Raw genomic sequence first — 20,780 nt, forward strand, 5'->3', positions numbered from 1 at the left:
TCGAGAGAAAATAATTTAACATTCCAGTAATTTTTCAGTTAACAGGACAGTTTATTAACATAGTAACAGGGTAAATATTCAAAAATGAAAAAAAATCATATGAACACATTTTAAAAGCAACTTTAAAACATATTTATTTTAGTTACAAACAAAAAACAATTCAACATTTAATTTTTTAATTACCTTTTACATAGATATACAGTTCTATTATATTTGCATCAGTACACCAATAGGACGAGTGTGGAGTAAATGCCTCGGTATGCTTTTTCCAAATTAACACTAAATTTTACTACTCAAGCTAATATTAAAATTAAACATTTACACACTATAGAAGTTCATGTGGTGTGGTTCGCTTCAATCTTCTCATTTCCTACCTGTTGCCCTGTAGATATATTGTTTCAATGGTATTGTTATTGAATAATCTTATTTCGTGGCGAATTTACACAGACAATTTTTAGCTGAACAGGCTTCAATATTGGTTCAAAGTTGTTTTGCGCATGCATATAGCTTAGTTAAAATGTTTGTCGCCTGATTTTCAGCTCTTGGCGACGAACAAAATCTAGTCCCAGGGGCCGCGAATCGGGCCAACATATTTGAAAAAAACTGGCGGGATTATGAATAACATACGTTTTGTTATCGGGTCCTGTTAATATAGTCCTTGTGAAATGAAATCTTAAATAAGATAATAAAATAAAAGTACATTTAAATACGAACCAAAATTTATATAACAAATAAATGTTATAATTATAACTTAATCAAATAATAGATGGATCTAAAGTTGAAAGCCAACTACATGTTGAGAATTTTTTTCTAAAAACTTGCTTTTCTGTTTTTGTTATATTATATTTTTTGTAATAATTATAAGGGATACATTTTACTCATTTTTGTAATATTGCTCTTAACATTGTCAAAATGTTGCCTTAGATTTTAGAATGGTATTGTTTACTCGACCTAAGTTACTATGCTATGCCATATTAAACTATAGTAACATATATTACATACCATTCTTCACCTTTTTTTTTGAAAAATGTAAACAATGTATTGTTATTTTTCTGTCGAAATACATATATAACACATTTCTTAAAAGTTCTAATGGTTTGCAAAGTTTCCTTAGAAATGTAGTAAAAAGCCTTTTACACAAAATATGTATACTTGTATTGTAAATTAAACACCAACCATCACATTTTACTTCATCGCTAATGTCATTATCATAAAATGTTGTTTTTCAGTTTTATTATATAAAGTGCTATGACATACTTAATGTTTACGCCTATAAAGAAAAATACTAATATAGACAAAAAATTAATAGATTTCTAACGCGAACTTAGGTATCGATCCGTTTTTATCTTTTATTCAATCACCAAAGATTTTTTTCAGTCTTATTTAATGTAGCTTGACAAATTGTTGGTTAATTCCTGTTTGGTTCTGTAAACAGAAACAAAAAAAATGTTTGTCTATTATATTCATTCAGTGAACGGATAGGTAATATTACATCAGTTAGTAAAATTGATATGGTTGATAATTAATAACTAACTCTTATATACAATTGCAAGATACAAACAACAATAGTATATGCTATATTATTTTAATTAAATAGGTCGATATGAAACATTATTGTGAATGAGATACGTTTTGTTATCGAGTCCTGTTAATATATTCCTTGTGAAATGAAATTTTAAATGATATTTAACTTAGTAGTTTTTCTTATTTTTTATTGATTTGGCGGGAATTAGATTAAAACAAATAATTTTCAATTATTTATAATTATTGATTATCCTTCATAACAGAAATTTTGCCAGATATCTTGGAAGCACTATTTCACAACTGGTGAGAACAGAAAATATGTTCAATAATATTCTCATATAAAATAATTATTAACAACATAAAAAATAAAGATTAGCATGGGTTGCAATAATGTTCTTCAATAAATTATTGTCTGGAACATATACAAAATTTGTGCAAATACTGGAAATAGCGATCGACAAAAGGGTGAAACAATACAGTAATGTCATATTACTATTAATTTTATTTAATTCATAGAACAATGCAGTCAATTTAAAATCTATCAAGTACGCCAACATATATAAAATAACCACCTATTTATTTATTTTTTTTAACTTTCCCATGCGTTCTAGTTATAAAAGTGTTTAGTTAGAAAGACCTATGATATTTCCTACCTAAAATATAGAGTAAAGCCCACTAAATACAGTAATTTTAGAAAAAAGTCCCTTATCTATGTTATTCTTTAAACAGCAGTTATATCACTGCGTAATCATTATGCTATGGCTTCATTTTTCCAGCATATCTCCAAAGTTCTTGTTAGCAAGTTCATTTTTAAATTTGTTAGTTTAAAAGATACTGCCATAACATATTCTTATAAAAACTGCGACTCTTCCATTCAAATCATCTTGTATTCGTCAACTTATATATTTTTCATATTACTCAGCCTTTGTGTCTGAAATTCATGTAATGTAAACAGAGTCAACAAACACTTCACCTTCGAAACAGTAGTCAAATTACTAGAACATAACCATAAACCATACAGTTAATATAAATGTGTATCTGTGTGTATAATTATTATCATAATCCTTAACGAATGAATTACTTGATGACTCCGTTTACACATTTTATGTCAGAGGTAATATTAATAATGTGGTTTTTTATTACCTCATGGCGAAATTTTCACATATGTACACATCTTTTTTCTTGAAGCTGAATATATCTTCTTCAGCAATTTAAGATTATTTTGTAGTTATTTCAATATTGTAAATACTTGAGATCTCTCCAGGAATCTATTAATAGAATACTAAAGTTGTATAAACACAAGAGTTTTATAACATATATTTACCATAATCTTCAAACCAGTTAGGTGGTTAATCACTGTTTTAGAAATCGAGAAATTCTAGTTAGTGTTAGATTAAGTGATAGATTAATATGATTAAGTTGTTTTAGAATATGAAGACGCCCAAATTAACACTAATTTCAAGAAAATCTATATGGTGATTCTTAAGTCCCTACCCTAATTATCATATCTTAATTTATTGGCACCCTTTATAAATATTTGTATAATATAAATAATATCATTAATTTTTCAGCTTTACAAAATTTGACAGAATTTCATATTTTCTTGTTGTATCGTTTCAGTAACAATGAAAACATAATAATTAATAATTAGAGAAGCGCAATGTGTTTGCGATGATATGTTCCAAAGAACTAGACGTTCACTTTCTATGGACGCACCAAGATTATTATATAGATTGTTTAAAGAACTTAGGCTCTCATTCTGTACATCCCGATACCAATATTTTAATGACTAATCGAAAACATCGGCCAACCGCCACCAAAAGCTTTCAAAATAACTGATGATTCTGGATACAATGTATTGTTGTAAAGTATTAGATCTAAATTTGATAAAGAATTAGTGCATATTTTTAGAGATTTAAAAGGATAAAGTGTTGTCACTCTATATATATCCTCTCATCAGCCGGCAACTTACCCCAATGAAGTGCTTTTTATATAAATACTAGCTGACCCGACAGACTTCGTCCTGTCAAAAAGATTTGTAATGTGGCAGTTTTTGTGCCTACGTATTTTAAAAAATTCTCCTGAACAGAACCATCACCCTGGTGATAGGGCGTTGTGAATAAAAAATAATTAAATAAAACATATATAAGGATTGAAAAGTAAGTAATCGCTTTATTGTTAATCATGTGAATCATAATTATTATTATTATTATCATTATATTGCTTTGTGGTATACGATGTTTTTTGTTTGATTACCTGGCGCATAGATAAACAAATCTGATGGTTTTCCAACACGGGAACAGGCAACATACAATTGACCATGTGAGAAACATGGGTTTTCTAGATTAATACCACAAACACTTAATGATTGCCCCTGGGACTTGTTTATAGTCATAGCAAAAGCAAGCCGTCAACATGTCTATAGGAAATTTGCCATTACCAATGTCAATGAGTTGTTTAGAGAATATGTTTCCAGATTGGTCATTTTGCAACTCGACACGCATATTCTTGCTTAAATGAAGTACTTTAACATGTTTCCACAAATTGGAGGACTTTAGACATGCATTGAGTTCATCAGCTGGCGTTGATCGTGGAATCACTGGCAATGTTTGACGAAAATCTCCTGCTAATAAAATCATTGCACCACCAAATCGGTTATTATTGCTACGTAGATCTTTTAAGGTTCTGTCTAAAGCCTCCAAAGATTTTTTATGTGCCATCGTGCGTTCATCCCAAACAATCAATTTACATTGCTGCAAAACCTTTGCCATTGCAGAGTTCTTCGAAACGTTGCAGGTTGGAGTTTCATTGCTTTGCATATTTAATGGCAATTTTAGTGCTGAATGGGCTGTTCGACCACCTTCAAGCAAAGTTGCTGCGATTCCCGACGAAGCGAGTGCAAGTGCAATTTTATTTTGTGAGCGAATTGTTGCTAATATTAATGAAATAAAAAAAGTTTTTCCTGTACCACCAGGTGCATCTAAGAAATAAATCCCTCCAGTTTCATCATTTGTTACTTTCATAAGAGTTTCAAATACATACTTCTGTTGTTCATTTAACAGTGGAAGATTTGTTTGAATTTATTCTTTCAAAGCGTTGAGATCATACAGTCTTTCTCGATGCAACTCTTGGTTAAAAGCGTCATGCATTGGACGATTGGGCGCGGTCAGGCCTAATTGAATTAATAGTTTGTTTGACATTATCAAGCACATGTCCTCAATTGAAATCAATGCTTCATTGTAAATTTCTTCACTGATTTGTATATTTGGATTTCCCGTTCTATTCCGTATTTGATACAAAATATCATCACACATATAATCTTTGTACTTCATCCACAAATCAATTGGGTTTGATGGGAAGCATGTAGATATGATTATAGAAAACAATGTTCGTATTTGATGAGTGTGTGATGATATTACAGCATCATTGAGAGTTTGATCCCAATGAGCGTTATTTTCAAGCAATTGCAAACGTTGACAGGCTTCTCTGTAGGATCCACACAATTCATCATCAACATTTCCTAACTATTAGAATGATGTTGGGCCACGTACATTGACTAATAGCAGTCGTAAATAAAAACATTCATCATTGCTTGGATGTACTGAATAAATCCGGCCAATCGCATCGGTGGAATATACATCTGTATATCCTGGAACTGGTTTTCCTTGTTTCCGTCGTATAAATCTCCTTGAGGATTGATTCCAGGTATAACATTTTGGCATTTCAGAATATAGCAATGTTTGTGCGAAATCATCGTTTTGGCATGTCTCAAAAAAACTGGTTAATGTAGTAGATGGTGGCTGAGCAGCTCTTTGTACTGCGTTCTGTGCTGTAAAATACACTCTTTGTCCATTTTCTAAATGCACAGCTAAGTGAACAACAGAAGGGTGTCTCTCATGAATAGGAAAAGAAAATATTCGCCAAACTGCTTCATTACTACTGACATAGCGGCCCATTTGGTATTGGGTAACTTCATCATTAGAATTCTCTGCACCAATTCCAATCACAGCCATATCACTCCCTTTGGTTACATATTTGCAAATGTATTTAATCGATTTCACTGAATGGCAAGATTCAACGTTGATGTGTGCTTTGAATGTCTTTGATAAAATGGGTGAATATGGAACAATCCAACGATTATCTATTTCAATATCTTGTTAATTTAATTTGACAATTGTTGATTTTCCATTGTCTGCTGTCGATCTGCGACGATACAATGGATAACCGTCATTACCAGTAATTGTTTCCGATATTAATGTCCGTGGATATCGTTTTGAACATTTACCATCTATCAAACACGGTGAATTTTGATTAAGAGTTCCACAGGGACCATGTATCATGTTTTTGATAACTACCTCATGCAATCCAGGATCTACTTGTACATTAGGGATTTCAGCTGATATCACTGCATCAACTTCATTTGGCCTTATCTTTTCAACCAACCAAATCAAAATGTGTGCATGTGGCAATCCTCGTTTCTGCCACTCCACAGAATACATCCAGCAGCGTGTCTCACCAAACACATTATGTTTTACGATGAAATTCATTAAAGATTTCAACTTTTGTCTAAAGACTCTGGCTGTAATATCATGACGATCAATGGATGATTTCCCAGGTAATAACTCCTGCTTAATTTCTATCCATTGCGGATTGCATGTAAATGTGATGAACAAATCTGCTGTACCATAATGACGAACATACGACATGGCATCTTGAGCATATTCGTGCATATGCCGAGGGCTTCCGATGTATGTTGCTGGAAGAATAGTCATCCGACCGACATTCTGTGCATTTCCATCAGTATTAATCGCATCTCGAAGGTGAATATACTCTTCAGATCGGAGTTTGGTTTGATTCAACCTGATAAATGTTAATCTCTCCGTTTCAATTTTAACATACATGTCATCAACATATTTGTGATATAATCGCCGACATTTCAATATGTGATTATCTGCATTTTCCCGAATCATTAGGCGGTATGAATAATAGTTCATTGAACTGACTTTTTTGTTGGTTTCAGAACCTGTAAACAGATTTTGTTTTAATAACATTCAAATATAAAATTAAAATACATAATATAGTGACTGAGATATTATCGCCATAGCTAAACTAATATTTTAGTTACCTGTAATGGGATTTATCATTTTTATTGATAAATCGTAGCCATCTTCACCTTGCCAAAATATAATGGGATATTGCAGTGCATCATATGAGCGGTGTGTTTCCTTTATAGGTTGTAATTGAAAATTCCGACGATGTAAAACAATATCACGGGATTCCAAGTTTTCTCCAACTACAATGATAGCAACTTCATCAATAGTTGGTGCATTAAAACGTCTTGTATGTTGACCTGCAGGTGTTTTATCAGCTCTGATTACAATTTTGTGATTATCGGATGGCATCAGATCCAGGGCAGTTTTAAACAATATAATCAATTGATTGTGTTGATGAAATAAAGTTTGTAATTGTTCTACAATAGACCTTTTTACTAAATTGTTATGTGCACAACGCAGATCAATTTCTTGTGGTGAATTGCCCATAAAATAAATTTGCAGGAATTTGTTGTCGCTATCTGACACTGGTAACAGTGAACCTGCTCTGTGATATATTTGCCCTTGTATCTGTAAATAAAAAAAATATTATGGTGTGGTATAAATTAATGGATTGTCAATGATCAAACTTAAATAATATTTGATCTTAAAAAGTATATATTTAGTTTTAACTAATATCTATCAAATATAAAATATAATAAAAGTGTCACTGAAACTGAATCACCATATAATATGATGACTAAGTGATATATTTCGTAATGATTAAGAAATTGAAGATTAGTAACACATCTTAACTTTGGTGACAGAAAATTTTGTTCGCTAAAATAATTATGAGTAACTGCTATAATACATACCTTGAAAGTTGGCATAAAATTTTCCCGAACTGCATTTGTTGCCCCAAATGAAGTCATTTGAAAGCAATTGTTATATTGTTGAATATGTGTCAAAAAGTGTATAGAATCTGTTCCTATTCCTGAAACCAATGAGTACAATTCATCTGTCATCTGTCAAAAGTCATCTGTAACAGACAACTTTTTTTTTTAAATTTGATATGACTTGAACTCAAATCCTTTTAAGCCGTACGAATTGTTTTATTTATTTAAAATTTCAATTAAATTGAATCAGACAATTAGATTTTTACTCTTATCACTAAGGGTAGAAATACAGAAAACTTTGCGGAACGTTCAATTTACAACTTTCATTTAGAAACAATTTTCAAATTCAAAAGTCAAATTAAAATTGTTTAACAATAATATAATAAGCTCAACAAGCTAACACATATTTATTGTCGGTAGGTAGGTAATTTAAAAATATAAATAAAAGTATAATAAAGTAATATAAAGTATAATAGATAAAACAAGGAAAGTAGAACCCGCAAGAGGGGCGAACTACCCAATTATCAGAGTTATCAATACAGTCATTCAAATATATGCATCGAAGTGTAAAAATGAGCATGCACGATTCCAAAACATTCGCAAAAAAGTAAACACCGAGTCTCGTACCTTCACGTTTTTTATACTCTAATAAATTCCACAGTACGCCACTACGGAGTTGATATCAGTAGTGTTAATAGTGTCACATTGTGTGGTAAGTCCTTGATTATTTTATTTAATATACAAAACATCTCCCCTTCGATGAATGACATTATTTATTGAAATTATTTTAATTAATATAATATAACCAATAATACAAGCTAAGAACATGTCTGTGTTATGGACTTGACTTAAACTTAGGTCATAAACATAAAGAAATTTTCATTGGAAAACCTCCAGCTTACCATATTCAATATATAGCCTGGACAATAAAACATCCCGTGTACGCCAACAAAATATATTGTGCATGTCGCAATGTTGTCACCTTAACTAAAAATTTTGGTTTACAACGTTTGCTGGTTCATAACCTTTAATTATTATTACTAGTGTTTTAAAGAATTATGCACATTTAGCAACATAGTTCACTTAAATAATAACCGGTTAATGTTCCGGTTAAATAGTTCGACGCATCAAACAGAATTCAGTGCACTAATATATTTATTTATTATTAATAATAAAATATTGGACTAAAAAATATATTTTTGCTTTAACTCAGTATATTATGATGATATTAGCCTAGATCATATAGCCTCTCCAATAATATGCCAAAGGTCATCACAGATGACGAGTATATTCGAGTAGGCAATATTGCCTACTGGGACTTGTAAAAATGTAAAATTCGTTTGACCCTTGAAGTGGATTTTTCCTTCTTTAAAAGTGATATAATGCTGTTTGATGCGTCCAAATATTTAACCAGAACATTAACCTATAAAATTCGATTTAGGTTGGTAATAGTGAACTATGTTACTAAATGTGCATAATTCTTTAAAACACTAGTAATAATAATTAAAGGTTATGAACCAGCAAACGTTGTAAACCAAAATTCTTAGTTAAGGTGACAACATTGCGACATGCACAATATATTTTGTTGGCGTACACGGGATGTTTTATTGTCCAGGCTAGATATTGAATATGGTAAGCTGGAGGTTTTCCAATGAAAATTTCTTTATGTTTATGACCTAAGTTTAAGTCAAGTCCATAACACAGACATATGCAAATAAATTAATATCCTTTAAACAATATCAACAAAGTATTGTTTAGACCTGTTAAATGTTACTAATTTCGTAACATCTAGTTAAGACGTTCAAAAACTATATAATGTTTAATTCAAAACGATTAATCGCTATTCAACATCGATTCTGTACTGGTACAACTTAACCATAATTCAATGTAGTTAATTATGTTTGCTTTTTAAAACCAATTCCTATCCAACAAATATTGTAGTAAAATAATTTTAAATTAGTATAAAATTTAATAATATTCTATTTTTATATGTTATATTATATTGAAAATATATTTTAAAACTAATAAAATAAAAAAGTTGATTTTTTTCAGTATTTGATAAAAATACATTTGAACACGAACCAAAATTTATATAACATATAAATGCTATGATTATAATTTGATCAAATAATTTATTTATCTAAAGTTGAAAACCAGCTACCTGTTGAAAGCTTTTTCTAAAAGCTTGTTTTTCTGTATATCTTATATTATGTTTCAGGCTCTTTGTAGTGTTTTTTTGTAACAATTATATGGAATACATTTTATTCATTTTTATAATATTACCTTTAATATTGTCAAATTGTTTCCTTTAGATTTTACAATAATGTTTTTTACTCCTCCTGTGCTACTATACTATGTTAAACTACAGTAACATTATTCACAAGAAGAAGTATTAAGAAGTAACAAGAAGTATTGCCAGTAAACAGTCCGTTAGTTTATTTTGAAAAAATGTAAACGAAATATTTTTAAGCTAAGCGATATATTTATTTTTTGTCAAAGAAACACATATTTTGTATTATCAAAGTCCTATTTGTTTGCAAAGTTTTCTTAGAAATGTGGTAAAAAACATTTTACACAAAATATTTATACTCGTATTGTCAATTAAATACCCACCATTACATTTTACTTCATCGCTAGTGTTGTTATCATAAAATGTTGTTTTTCAGTTTTATTACATAAAGTGCTGTGATTTGACACACTTGATGTTTTCGCCTATAAAGAAAAATACGAATATAGACAAAAAAATTGATAGATTTCTAACGCGAATTTAGGTATCGATCTGTTTTTATCTTTTATTCAATCACCAAAGATTTTTTTTCAGTCTTATTTAATGTAGCTTGACAAATTATTGGTTAATTCCTGTTTGGTTTTGTAAACAGAAACAAAAAAAAAATTGTCTATTATATTCATTGAGTGAGGGGATAGATAACATTATATCGGTTATTAAAATTGATATGGTTGTTAATTAATAACTAACTCTTATATGACATTGCAAGACACAAACAACAATAGTATATAGTCTATTATTTTAATTAAATAGGTCGATATGAAATATTAGATATAACGTATTTAATGGATTACTATACCGGGCGATATTTGAATTATTTTAGCGTTATATTAGTTCAAAATAAATTCATAATTCATATTCAACAAAATTCATATACATAATCAAAATAAATTATATTAAAGAAAGTTGGTATGTTAGTTTTAATTATATTTAAAGTCCCGTTGACTTTATACAAAAAAACTTTATTTATATATTTACTATTATTTGTTTTACTATTTATTATTTAGATATTACAGTATCGGTCTAATAGCGTAATAAGATTGTACTTAGACGACTATCACTATTCCACTATCAGAACTGCACTAAATTACTAAGCCTCCTATGATTATTTTTATATGTTTATAAAGCTTGGTCAGCGCAATGTTCAAGGTTGTGCCGGGTAAAATAACCATATAACTTATAAAACTTAACTTTTTTAAAGGTCTTTAACCAAAGGTAAGGTTAAACCTTAAATAGTAAAATTGACTCACTGTGACTTATTGGCAGAAAATCAGACGTGGATAATGCCAGTTGGTAGCACTTGGATTTCGTCATAATAAAGTAATAATATCCTTCTTCAACATATTAGTTTTCTCAGATAATACTATTAATTCTGCGCTATCCGACTGTTTTTATTTCCCACAGATCATATTGTATAAAAATATTGAAAGGATTATGTCTCATATAATATCTTCAACAAGCATCATATAATGAAAAATTGTATGTTTTGTGTATTGTCACTGTACATTCAAATATTAATACTCTTAAAAATTCATTTTTTAATTAATAAATACCTCAAAAATCATCTAAATTAAAATAATTGTTATATTATATATTCATTTGTTGATATGTTCCATCAACTATTAAATAATTTATTTAACAATAAATAATTTGTTAATTTATGTATATATTTGGTTATCATTGTTTCATCGCTTCCTCAAAGGATTTTTTTGTTTACTTACATTTTTTAGTATCAATTTGATTGCTATAACTTATTAAGCAAAAACATTTTTTTCTTGCTCAATGTTTCATAATTTGTATACTTAACAATTATTTTTAAATTCAAATTACGCTCCCTATTATATATATTATAGACTAGGATGAACTGCCTGCAGAAATCTAAACGAATAAAAAAACTATCTTCTTGTGAGCAAAGGAGACATTTTTATTAATGCTTTTTATTAATCTACTTCAGGATCAAATGTTCGCATATGTCTTTTCTTTTCCAATCACACCTTTTGGAACGCCTTTTAACAATGCGAGGGTCTATTAATTAATTATCATTAAAGTAAAAAGCAAACTTTATAAATATTTTTAAATATTTACATATTTTTATATAAACCTTCATTTAATGTTCAATTCACAAAAATACTGAAACAAATAATATTGTTGAATAATTAAAAATATTGAATTTCTTGGATTTTTTTAACTCAAGAAAACTCTAATGAAAATGAACACCGCCTACTTATACTCCTTCCAATAAAACAGACGTGAAAAACGCACGTCATAAATGCCGTTGAATATCTCATTCTTCTCTAATAAGAGAGAACGTAACCCAACCAATAAAATTTGATTTATAATGGTGCTTTCCGACCTTATTCTCAATTCACTACAAAATTCTTCAAAACGTCATTAATAATAATTATAGGATATGGATCGGTAAACATTGTAAACAATACTGTTATTCTATAATATCACATATATATATATATATATATATATATATATATATATATATATATATATTTATATATATATATATATATATATATATATATATATATATATATATATATATATATATATATATATATATATATATATATATATATATAAATTTAGTCTGGAGTACTTCATTTCAAAACAGGTCAATTGAAAAGTCCCTGGCCTAACAGAGTAAAACATATTTATTGGGGAAAATTTGTATAATACTCAACATAATTCCTTTCAAGGGTGATACACTGATTATAACGACCCTCCAACTTCTCGATATCATCTTTGTAGTACGATTTGTCCTTTGCTTCAAAATAAGCCTAAGTTTCGGCGATCAACTTTTCATTCGATGAAAATTTCTCCACAGCGAGCATTCTTTTGAGATCTGAGAACAGGACATAAACGCTGGGGGCCAGATCGGGGGAATACGGCCGATGAAGAAGCAATTCGAAGCCCAATTCATGGATTTTTGCCATCACTTTCACTGACTTGTGAAACTGTGCATTGTCTTGCTGGAGCATCACTTTCTTTTTCTTAAAATGCGGCCGTTTATCAACGACTCGTACTTTATACGGTCCAGTAATGCTATGTAATAGTCACTGTTGATGGTCCTTCCTTTTTCAAGGTAGTCAATGAAAATTATTCCATGCGCATCCCTAAATACAGACGCCATAAACTTGCCAGCCCTCTGTTGCGTTTTCCAACGCTTGGGAGCCGGTTCATCGTGTGCAGAACACTCGGATGACTGTCGAATGGACTTCGGAGTGAAATGATGGAGCCATGTTTCATCCTTTATTACACATCTATGCAAAAACTTCGGTTTATTACGCTTGATCATCTTCAAACATTGATCCGAATTGATGATTCGTCGTTGTTTTTGGTCAAAAGTGAGCTCGCGCGGCACCCACTTTACAAAGTGCTTTCTCATACCCAAATATTCGTGAATGATATAATGTACACGTTCAGTTGACATCTTTAGAGTGTCTGCTATTTCATTTAATTTCAATTTACGGTCATTCAAAATCATTTTGTCGATTTTTTAAATGTTTTCTTCGGTAATAACCCCCTTTGGGCGTCCATTGCGTTCACCGTCCTCGGTGCTCATTTCACCACGTCTAAACTTAGCATTGCAATCCTTGATGGTTGATTTTCCTCGGGCAGTGTCCGGAAGCAATATTTCATCAACACGCGAGATTTCTTTTTATCCATTTTTTTTACAATAACTGAAGTTGCTTCACTCAAAATGCTATAATTCACAAATTAATGATCCGACAGCTGTCAAATTTATACGCCCATCTTTTGAGGTTTAGGGCTAAGTAAAAAACATACATATAACAAAACAAAATCAATTCTAGTAGGGCCATCTATGTGTCAAGGCGGGGAATTTTCAGTTGACCTGTTATATACTTTATATATGCCAAATCTTACAATCTCTGGCGCCCATATTTTTCTTTAAAAAGTAGTAGAATTTTATTTCGGAGTATTATTATACAAATGTCATTAATTCATGATTCGTTAAATTAGGATTCACAGTAGGTTGTATAGAGTTTTCTAATTTATATTCAATAAAAATCAGAAAAATATTACATAATTTATCAGAGTAGGTGTAGCTAGACCAACTAAAAATGTTACATATTTGTTAAAGAAACTGCAACGTTGATTTAATTAATGAACGAATCCCATTTGTGTTTTGCTTTAATATATGATCTAAATTAAATTTATTAAATTGGATTCTATATAGTGAGGTTCGGAGAAAAAACTTTTGATGTATTTATCTGAATACATTTATAAAAATGACTCTTTTTAGATAAAAACACAATAATATTTTAATCTTATTAGTATGTTTGCAAGTATGTACTGTTATATATTGAAAGTATATGTAACTCTTATGTCATTTTAATTGTAGTTTTATAAAACATTCCATGGTAATCTCTACAATATGATTAAGATAATACCATCGTTGATGATAAAAAGGTACGGATGGTTTGACAATTCGACTCCATTCTTAGGCTTACTTTAAGTTTATATAATTCAGTAGTTTATAATAGCCAGTTTAGTCGACTGGTGCATGTAACCATAACATTTGGTGTTGTTTTTTGACGATATTTCTACATACTGAATGTAGGTAAAAAACGCTTTTTTTGTAAACATTTTTTAAAACTAAGTTCAATATACAAAATGATTCGAAACCAAGTTATAAAAGAATCGCAAAAACTATTAGTTTTATAATAATTATGTTTACTAAGTAAATAAGTTAGTAATTTAATAATAGCCATATAGCCAATTTAATAAGCCAGTAATTTATTACATTTACTGGTAAATAATTTCAAACTTAATTAAAAGCTGTGGTTTACTTACTGTTAATTCTATTTATTCTATGCATTCTATCTATCGGTGTAAGTAACGGTGTAGTTTATCCAATTTGTCTCCTTTACGTCATCCACAATATTAATAAAACTTCATCAATTAGCCCATGATATTTTCCAACTGAAGCCAACAGATCTGCTCTTTCTGTGTTGTTGATTTACTCTATTATCTTTACATTTCTGCCTTTAAGATAGTAGTTTTACTATTGACAGGATATTCTTAATTGCCTATGTTATTTATACTTATTAAGTGTCTTAAATGGTTTATTAAGTAACTTATGGTTTCCCAAGAAACTTTACAGGAATATCATAGTGACCTTTATAATTACATCTATTAGAACTGGTATATCCATGTAATTATCATTTTACAAATACAAATATTTCTCCCGGGTCCGCAATCCAAAAAATCTTATTCAGTTTATGAAATTATTGTGACTTGGAAAGAGATGTTGACGGAAATTTAAATTGTGATTATACTTATTTCTGAATTTTCGTTAATCTGTTAGAGAAACAACATTCGTCACCCACTTCGTATGTCGGCGCTTTCTTTTAAGTGAATCCTACATCATATCGCTATGTAATTTCTTGAGATATTTTGGTCACAGTGCCCATACTAATATTCAGAGCGGCTGCAATAGTTTAAAAATATTTCTAGTAAAATCGTAGAAACTTAATGTTAAATAGTATCAATACTTACCTCTCTAATGCCTTTTATTGGCTTGAAGTGTCATCATTATATCGTTCCAGTTCGAAATAACTTATTTGAGATACAATTTGGTCCATGCTAACTATTTATTGGCCAGAGTAATAAAAAATATTATACAGCGACCTAAAATTTACCAAAACAAGTAAAGAGCCAAAACAACGGTTACTGGGTTCTAAACTGTAATTATTAACGCTAATATTTATATGTTCGAACGCATCATACTTCTTAACTAAAATTAAATAAGAAATAAACTATCTGATTTTTAGACTTCAGTTGAAAATATATTCGACATCACGATGATGTGATTTCACTGTTTCCTTGGATAGGCTAAATGGAAAGTTTCGAACCCTCTCATATTCATAATATTTTTAAAAAATACCTAATTTTAAAACGTTTCAACTTAGTTTGCATATATATTAAAATTAGTGTAAGAATGAGTTCAATCAAACTATTAATGAAGATCTTATGTAAGTTCTCATATGAAGTTTATTCATCGCTATTAAGAAATCTAGCAAGTCTCGAGACTTGCTAGATTTTTCACAAACGGGATGCCTGATTCGAGGTGTGTATTGACGTTCCTCATAAACCATGGGGCATTGAGTAACGCGCGAACTTTTTTGGACTGGAACACCTGTACCACACCTGTGCTCCGAAGAGTCAGACTCAACGGACTCGCAGTCTATTAGATACTATTTAAACATTTAGACTAAGGCCTTCTAGCATGCCTGTGTTACGGCATGCTAGAAGGCTAGAACGTAAATTTGAATAACTTATGTGTCGGAACGGGACGTAATTAATTACGCTACTTATGGTTTTGGAACAAAATACCAAAAGTTTTTTATACAATTTTGAAAAGTCTCGATGCAAATTACAGCGCCTTCTTCTTCTTCTTTTCTACACTGCCTCATTTTCGGTATAAATTATATATTTAACACCCCACCTCAATTTAAATGTACCTAACAACTTAACCTAATTAGCATTAAAAACAAAGATTACAAAAATATATTTAAATTATCAGAACAAATCTATCACATTCTACATAAAAATTTGTTTGGACTTAGACCTACTCTATTTCTACATGGTGACAACTTAATTTTACTTAATGATTTCATATAGTATGTCTGCATAATTAAATGTTAAACAAACATTATAATTAATTTTCTTTTTTAGACGTAATTCTCTCTGTGAACACTCTTTCTTAAGAACACAGTTGCCAAAACCCTGTCCATTTTTAGTTCCAGTTATGTAATTTGTTCTTGGCCTGCCAAACATACATATGTATTTACATTCGAATGAATTTATTCCATGGCACTGGCTTGCTTTTATAAAATGGTATGAATCCATTAAAACTTTTCCTAGTTGGTTACCATACCAGTTTTCCTAACTTGCTCCCTCAAGTCCACTACCGCCTTACATTATTCTGGTTGGTCTTTTGGTATCATTGAGGTATTATAAGAATTGGTCACCTCCCCAATCATCATAACTTGCTCGTTCAAGTCCACTATCGTCTTACATTATACATCAATACATGGTCATTCGTGCCACTGAGGTATCGTAATACTCTTTTTGCAACTCCCATGCTCTTTTTGTTGGTCTATCTAAACATCTTCTAATATATCTTTATATAATATAGCTTTTAGTACTACTTTAATTATTTCTTCAATGCCACCTATAATAAGGTTGACTTCCATTGGTGTATCAAATTGATCTTGCAATTAACGAAACTTATATAGAACTGCATTTCAGTATCCTATATAGTACCCTATAAGTTATTTTACCACTTTTGCTGGTATTAATATTAATTTCAATCCGTACAAAAATCTTTGAATTCCTCAAGCAGTCGTTAAATTATTTATTTTTGATTAATCTTTAATCTCTTATATTCCCTCTATTTCCATTCCAAGTAAGCATTCTACTTCTGTTATACTTCATAAAGACTTTCCATTTCATCCACTGTTTGCTCTTTATGTCGTTTTATTAATGATTGATCAAGGAATATAAATAGATGAACATTACCTTCGGAGCACTAGAAATAGTAATACTCTTTAAAATTAAGCTTGTTCATTACCTAATTTCGTGTTCCAACATTCAGTTGTAGTTCTCAATCCATACATTTCTCAATTTAATTTATAGTATCTTGTTTCAGTAATTAAATCCTCCGATATTCTGATATCTAGATCTATTTTTCCATTTATAATATATTTATAATATGATCGAACGTCAATTTAATTTACACTTTAGATCCAGTTGTGTTGAATTGATATTTATATAAAATTCTAATACTTTGTAACTAAATTATATTGGTAAAAATTCGATTCAATAACTTTTATAACACCTGTAGCTCTGTCGGACCCCATGTTTCTAGTTTACTAGTACCTCACTGGTCCTGAAATTCTGCTGGACCTCATGTTTCTGATTTTGTAATGCTTCACTGATCCTTATCAATTATACACAGCTGAGTTAGTAAACTCTTCTACACTGGTTACAATGTTTCTGTCTCATCCTACTGATAATTATGTTGGTCCTCATGTTCTTAATTTGTTATTGCTTCACCAAACGTTCTAAATTACCCACATCTGCATTACTAAACTCCTCTATATTTATTACAATATTTCTCTTTATCCTACCGATAATTCTGTTGCTTCCCATGTTTCTAATATTTTTGTAAATTATACAAGGTTGCTTTACTAAACTCTTGATCACAATGTTTCTTAAATCCTACCAGTATCTGAAGATCGCATATTTCTAGTTTTATGGTTTTTCGTTGATCCATGATTGCTCTAGTGCTCCATAACTTAATTTCGTCCGTTGCATACAGTCATTATCTTATTTCCATTTTTCCTTTTCCTCCTTCTATATATATATATATATATATATATATATATATATATATATATATACTTCGCCGGAGACTTTACGTAACCTCCATTCCCCTGCATTCTCCATCTTCAACTCACTGCTTTTACCCATTTATACCTGGAAATCTGAGCCCATAATCTGTTAGAAATCACTTGTGGTTCGGGATGGGATGGAATTAATAACACCACTTATAGCTTTGGAACAAAAGAGAAACTTTATTTATATCTCTTGTCTTTATATAATTTTGAACAGACTCGATACAAATTACAGCGCCTTCTATTAACTATTCTTCTTCTTTTCCACACTGGCTCTTGTATGGATATAAATAATATATTTAACACTCAGCGGCTTTTATGTCAAATTTATTAGGATGCGTTTTGTTTTCAATAAAAACCGTATGTGGCTTATTAAATAAAACGTCGAACAACAAAAAAGTTTCCTACCAAAAAGGGAAAAGGAATCAACTTAATGTCAAAATAAATAAACTATCTGTTATTTTCATCCTCCTTTTTTACTTTCCGAGGACCGAAAATGAAAATTCAACCGTCGGGAAAGGAAAGGAACTTTTTCTTTTCATATTTGTCACCGGTGAAAAGACATCCGTTACATCGGGATAAAAATGGCTTTTGCCCGAAAGTCCATTTCTGTCTCGTCTTGGCCGTAAAATGCCGAAGTTGTTTCACAGAGAAATTTTGTTCGCTGCTTTGCAGCGGTTAAAAGATTAATTAATTTTTCGTTTAATTAATGTCGTGGGACTGTCAATTTGCAAGAATTAAAGAATTTCCTGAATGTAATTTGAATGTGCACTGGAAACCTAAAATGATGTAATTATCTCAATGTTATTAACGTAGATTTTTAATTCTTTTATTACTAGTGGGCGAAAATCGATCTTGATTCACTCCATAATGTTTAATTTGTAAATAATAATAGCATATATTTTTCCCTTTGAGTTTAGACAATTAACAGATCTTCTATAAGTTGACACAATTCTTCGTCAGTTTTGTTTTGTTAATTATATTATTCGATCACAGTCGACGTTTAACTTTTACAGAGTAAAGACGTGTTCGGAGAAACGGTCAGTGAAACGAAACAAAAGTGCAACATCTGTGTCACAAATGCGGCGTTAAAAAAAGTCTGACAATAACATTTTAAAGACTGGTGAAAAAGAGAAAGTGCTATCGGAAAAAAGGTCAGTACAGTAGAAAATAAATGTAAAATGCCATAAAACGTTAAGGGTCCAAAACTCAACATCTGGACCACCAATGCGGCGTAGGATAATTTGAAACATAAAAATAACAGTATTATTTCAACAATATATATAAAAAATATGGAGAAAAAAACTGCACAAATAAAACAGATATAATGGAAATATCGACATTAGGCGTATCACATATTGCAGTTTTGAATGTAGAGAACACAACTAGAACCCAGAACGAACAGGCATTCTACAATGCGTGGATGAACTAAAATTCGGCGCGGGAGAGTCTTGAAATTGCATTAACCAATATGCAAAAATAAATAAATGCCCTCCAACTACAACAAAAGCAGTCCAATTGCTATATACGAAACAGATGAAGAAGAATTGCAGAAAGGAGTAGGCTGGATAACGGTTAAAAATAAAAAAAAGAAAAGGAAATAATTCTCCAGGATCTTCACAACAGCATATAAAAATAAAACAAAATTATGAACAAAATAAAGAAATTAGAATACCCAGGCCACCTCCAATTATCGTAAGTAATTTTACCGACTTTGACTTGCTATACGAAACACTGAGGTCCAACTATATAGTATTCAAAGCCACGGTACTAAACAATGGACAAATAAAAGTGAACTAAGATGACTACTGAACTAAGATGTAGTTACATGTCAGCAGGAAAACCAACTTATTGGCCGACTGATCAAGAGAAAACCCCAAAGCTGTTAGATTTCTTCATAGTAAGAAACATAACATACAACTATTTCAAAGTTGAAAAAAAATGTGAGCTAAGTTCAGATCATACGCCAGTGATTCTGACGTTGAGCGAAAATATAATAATAAAAGAAAGAAACTCAACGTTAACAAACAAGAGAACAGACTGGGAAGGATTTGCCGAAGAATTGAAAAAACAAATTCAACTAACTGTAACCCTCAAGACAACTGAACAATTAAATCTTGAAGCAGAAAAATTCGTAGTAGATATTCAACAAGCTGCTTGGAATAATACTCCAGAAATTAAGAGTACAACTAAATGAATTAATTGTCCAAAAAGTGAAGGAAATCGTAGATGAAGAAGGTAATTTATGAAAAAAAATGGTAACAAAACAGAACACCTGAAAATAAAAATAGTTTAAACAATATAACCCAAAGAGTGAAAAGAGAAATACTGGAAATTAAAAACAAAACCATAAATGACTATCTGAGAAATTTAACAGATGATAAAGAAACTGATTTAAAGCCACAACATATTTAAAGCGCTCATGTCTACACAGTCCACCTATAAGAGACCTATGTGGGAATTGGGCACGCGATCAAAAAGCAGAAGCATTTGCTGAATATCTAGAAAAAAACTTTCAAACCAAACGAAACTAATATTGAACATAATTTGCCGGACATAGAAGCTGAAAATTCGATGATTGAATTACTCACGCCGAACGATTTAA

General features: G+C 30.4%; 1 protein-coding gene across 2 annotated transcripts; it reads right to left on the bottom strand.

The window, feature by feature from the left end:
- Positions 1-3,676: 3,676 nt before the first annotated feature.
- LOC143195400 (uncharacterized) lies at positions 3,677-7,562 on the bottom strand. 2 transcript variants are annotated; one of them, XM_076402480.1, is made up of 4 exons: positions 7,430-7,562; positions 6,650-7,145; positions 5,880-6,547; positions 3,677-5,812 (listed from the first exon to the last, which is right to left on the bottom strand). In XM_076402480.1, exons 1-4 carry the CDS (start codon positions 7,484-7,486, stop codon positions 5,777-5,779), a joined length of 1,257 nt encoding a protein of 418 aa, XP_076258595.1. In that variant the 5' UTR covers positions 7,487-7,562; the 3' UTR covers positions 3,677-5,776. The 2 variants fall into 2 exon arrangements, with proteins under 2 accessions (XP_076258595.1, XP_076258594.1); XM_076402479.1 differs by having other exon boundaries at positions 3,677-6,547.
- Between the last annotated feature and the right edge of the window lie 13,218 nt (positions 7,563-20,780).

This window comes from Rhynchophorus ferrugineus, unplaced genomic scaffold (genome assembly GCF_030347505.1).
Source record: "Rhynchophorus ferrugineus isolate W39M unplaced genomic scaffold, kcgeb_rfMv2 rfM4, whole genome shotgun sequence".
Lineage (NCBI taxonomy): Eukaryota > Metazoa > Arthropoda > Insecta > Coleoptera > Curculionidae > Rhynchophorus > Rhynchophorus ferrugineus.

Excerpts from the sequence above, each read along its gene's own strand:
- LOC143195400 (XM_076402479.1), bottom strand. The coding sequence starts at position 7,486 with ATGACTTCATTTGGGGCAACAAATGCAGTTCGGGAAAATTTTATGCCA. Across the intron at positions 7,146-7,429 it reads ATTTTATGCCAACTTTCAAG|ATACAAGGGCAAATATATCA; the intron begins GTATGTATTATA and ends TTTTATTTACAG. Across the intron at positions 6,548-6,649 it reads AATGATAAATCCCATTACAG|GTTCTGAAACCAACAAAAAA; the intron begins GTAACTAAAATA and ends ATCTGTTTACAG.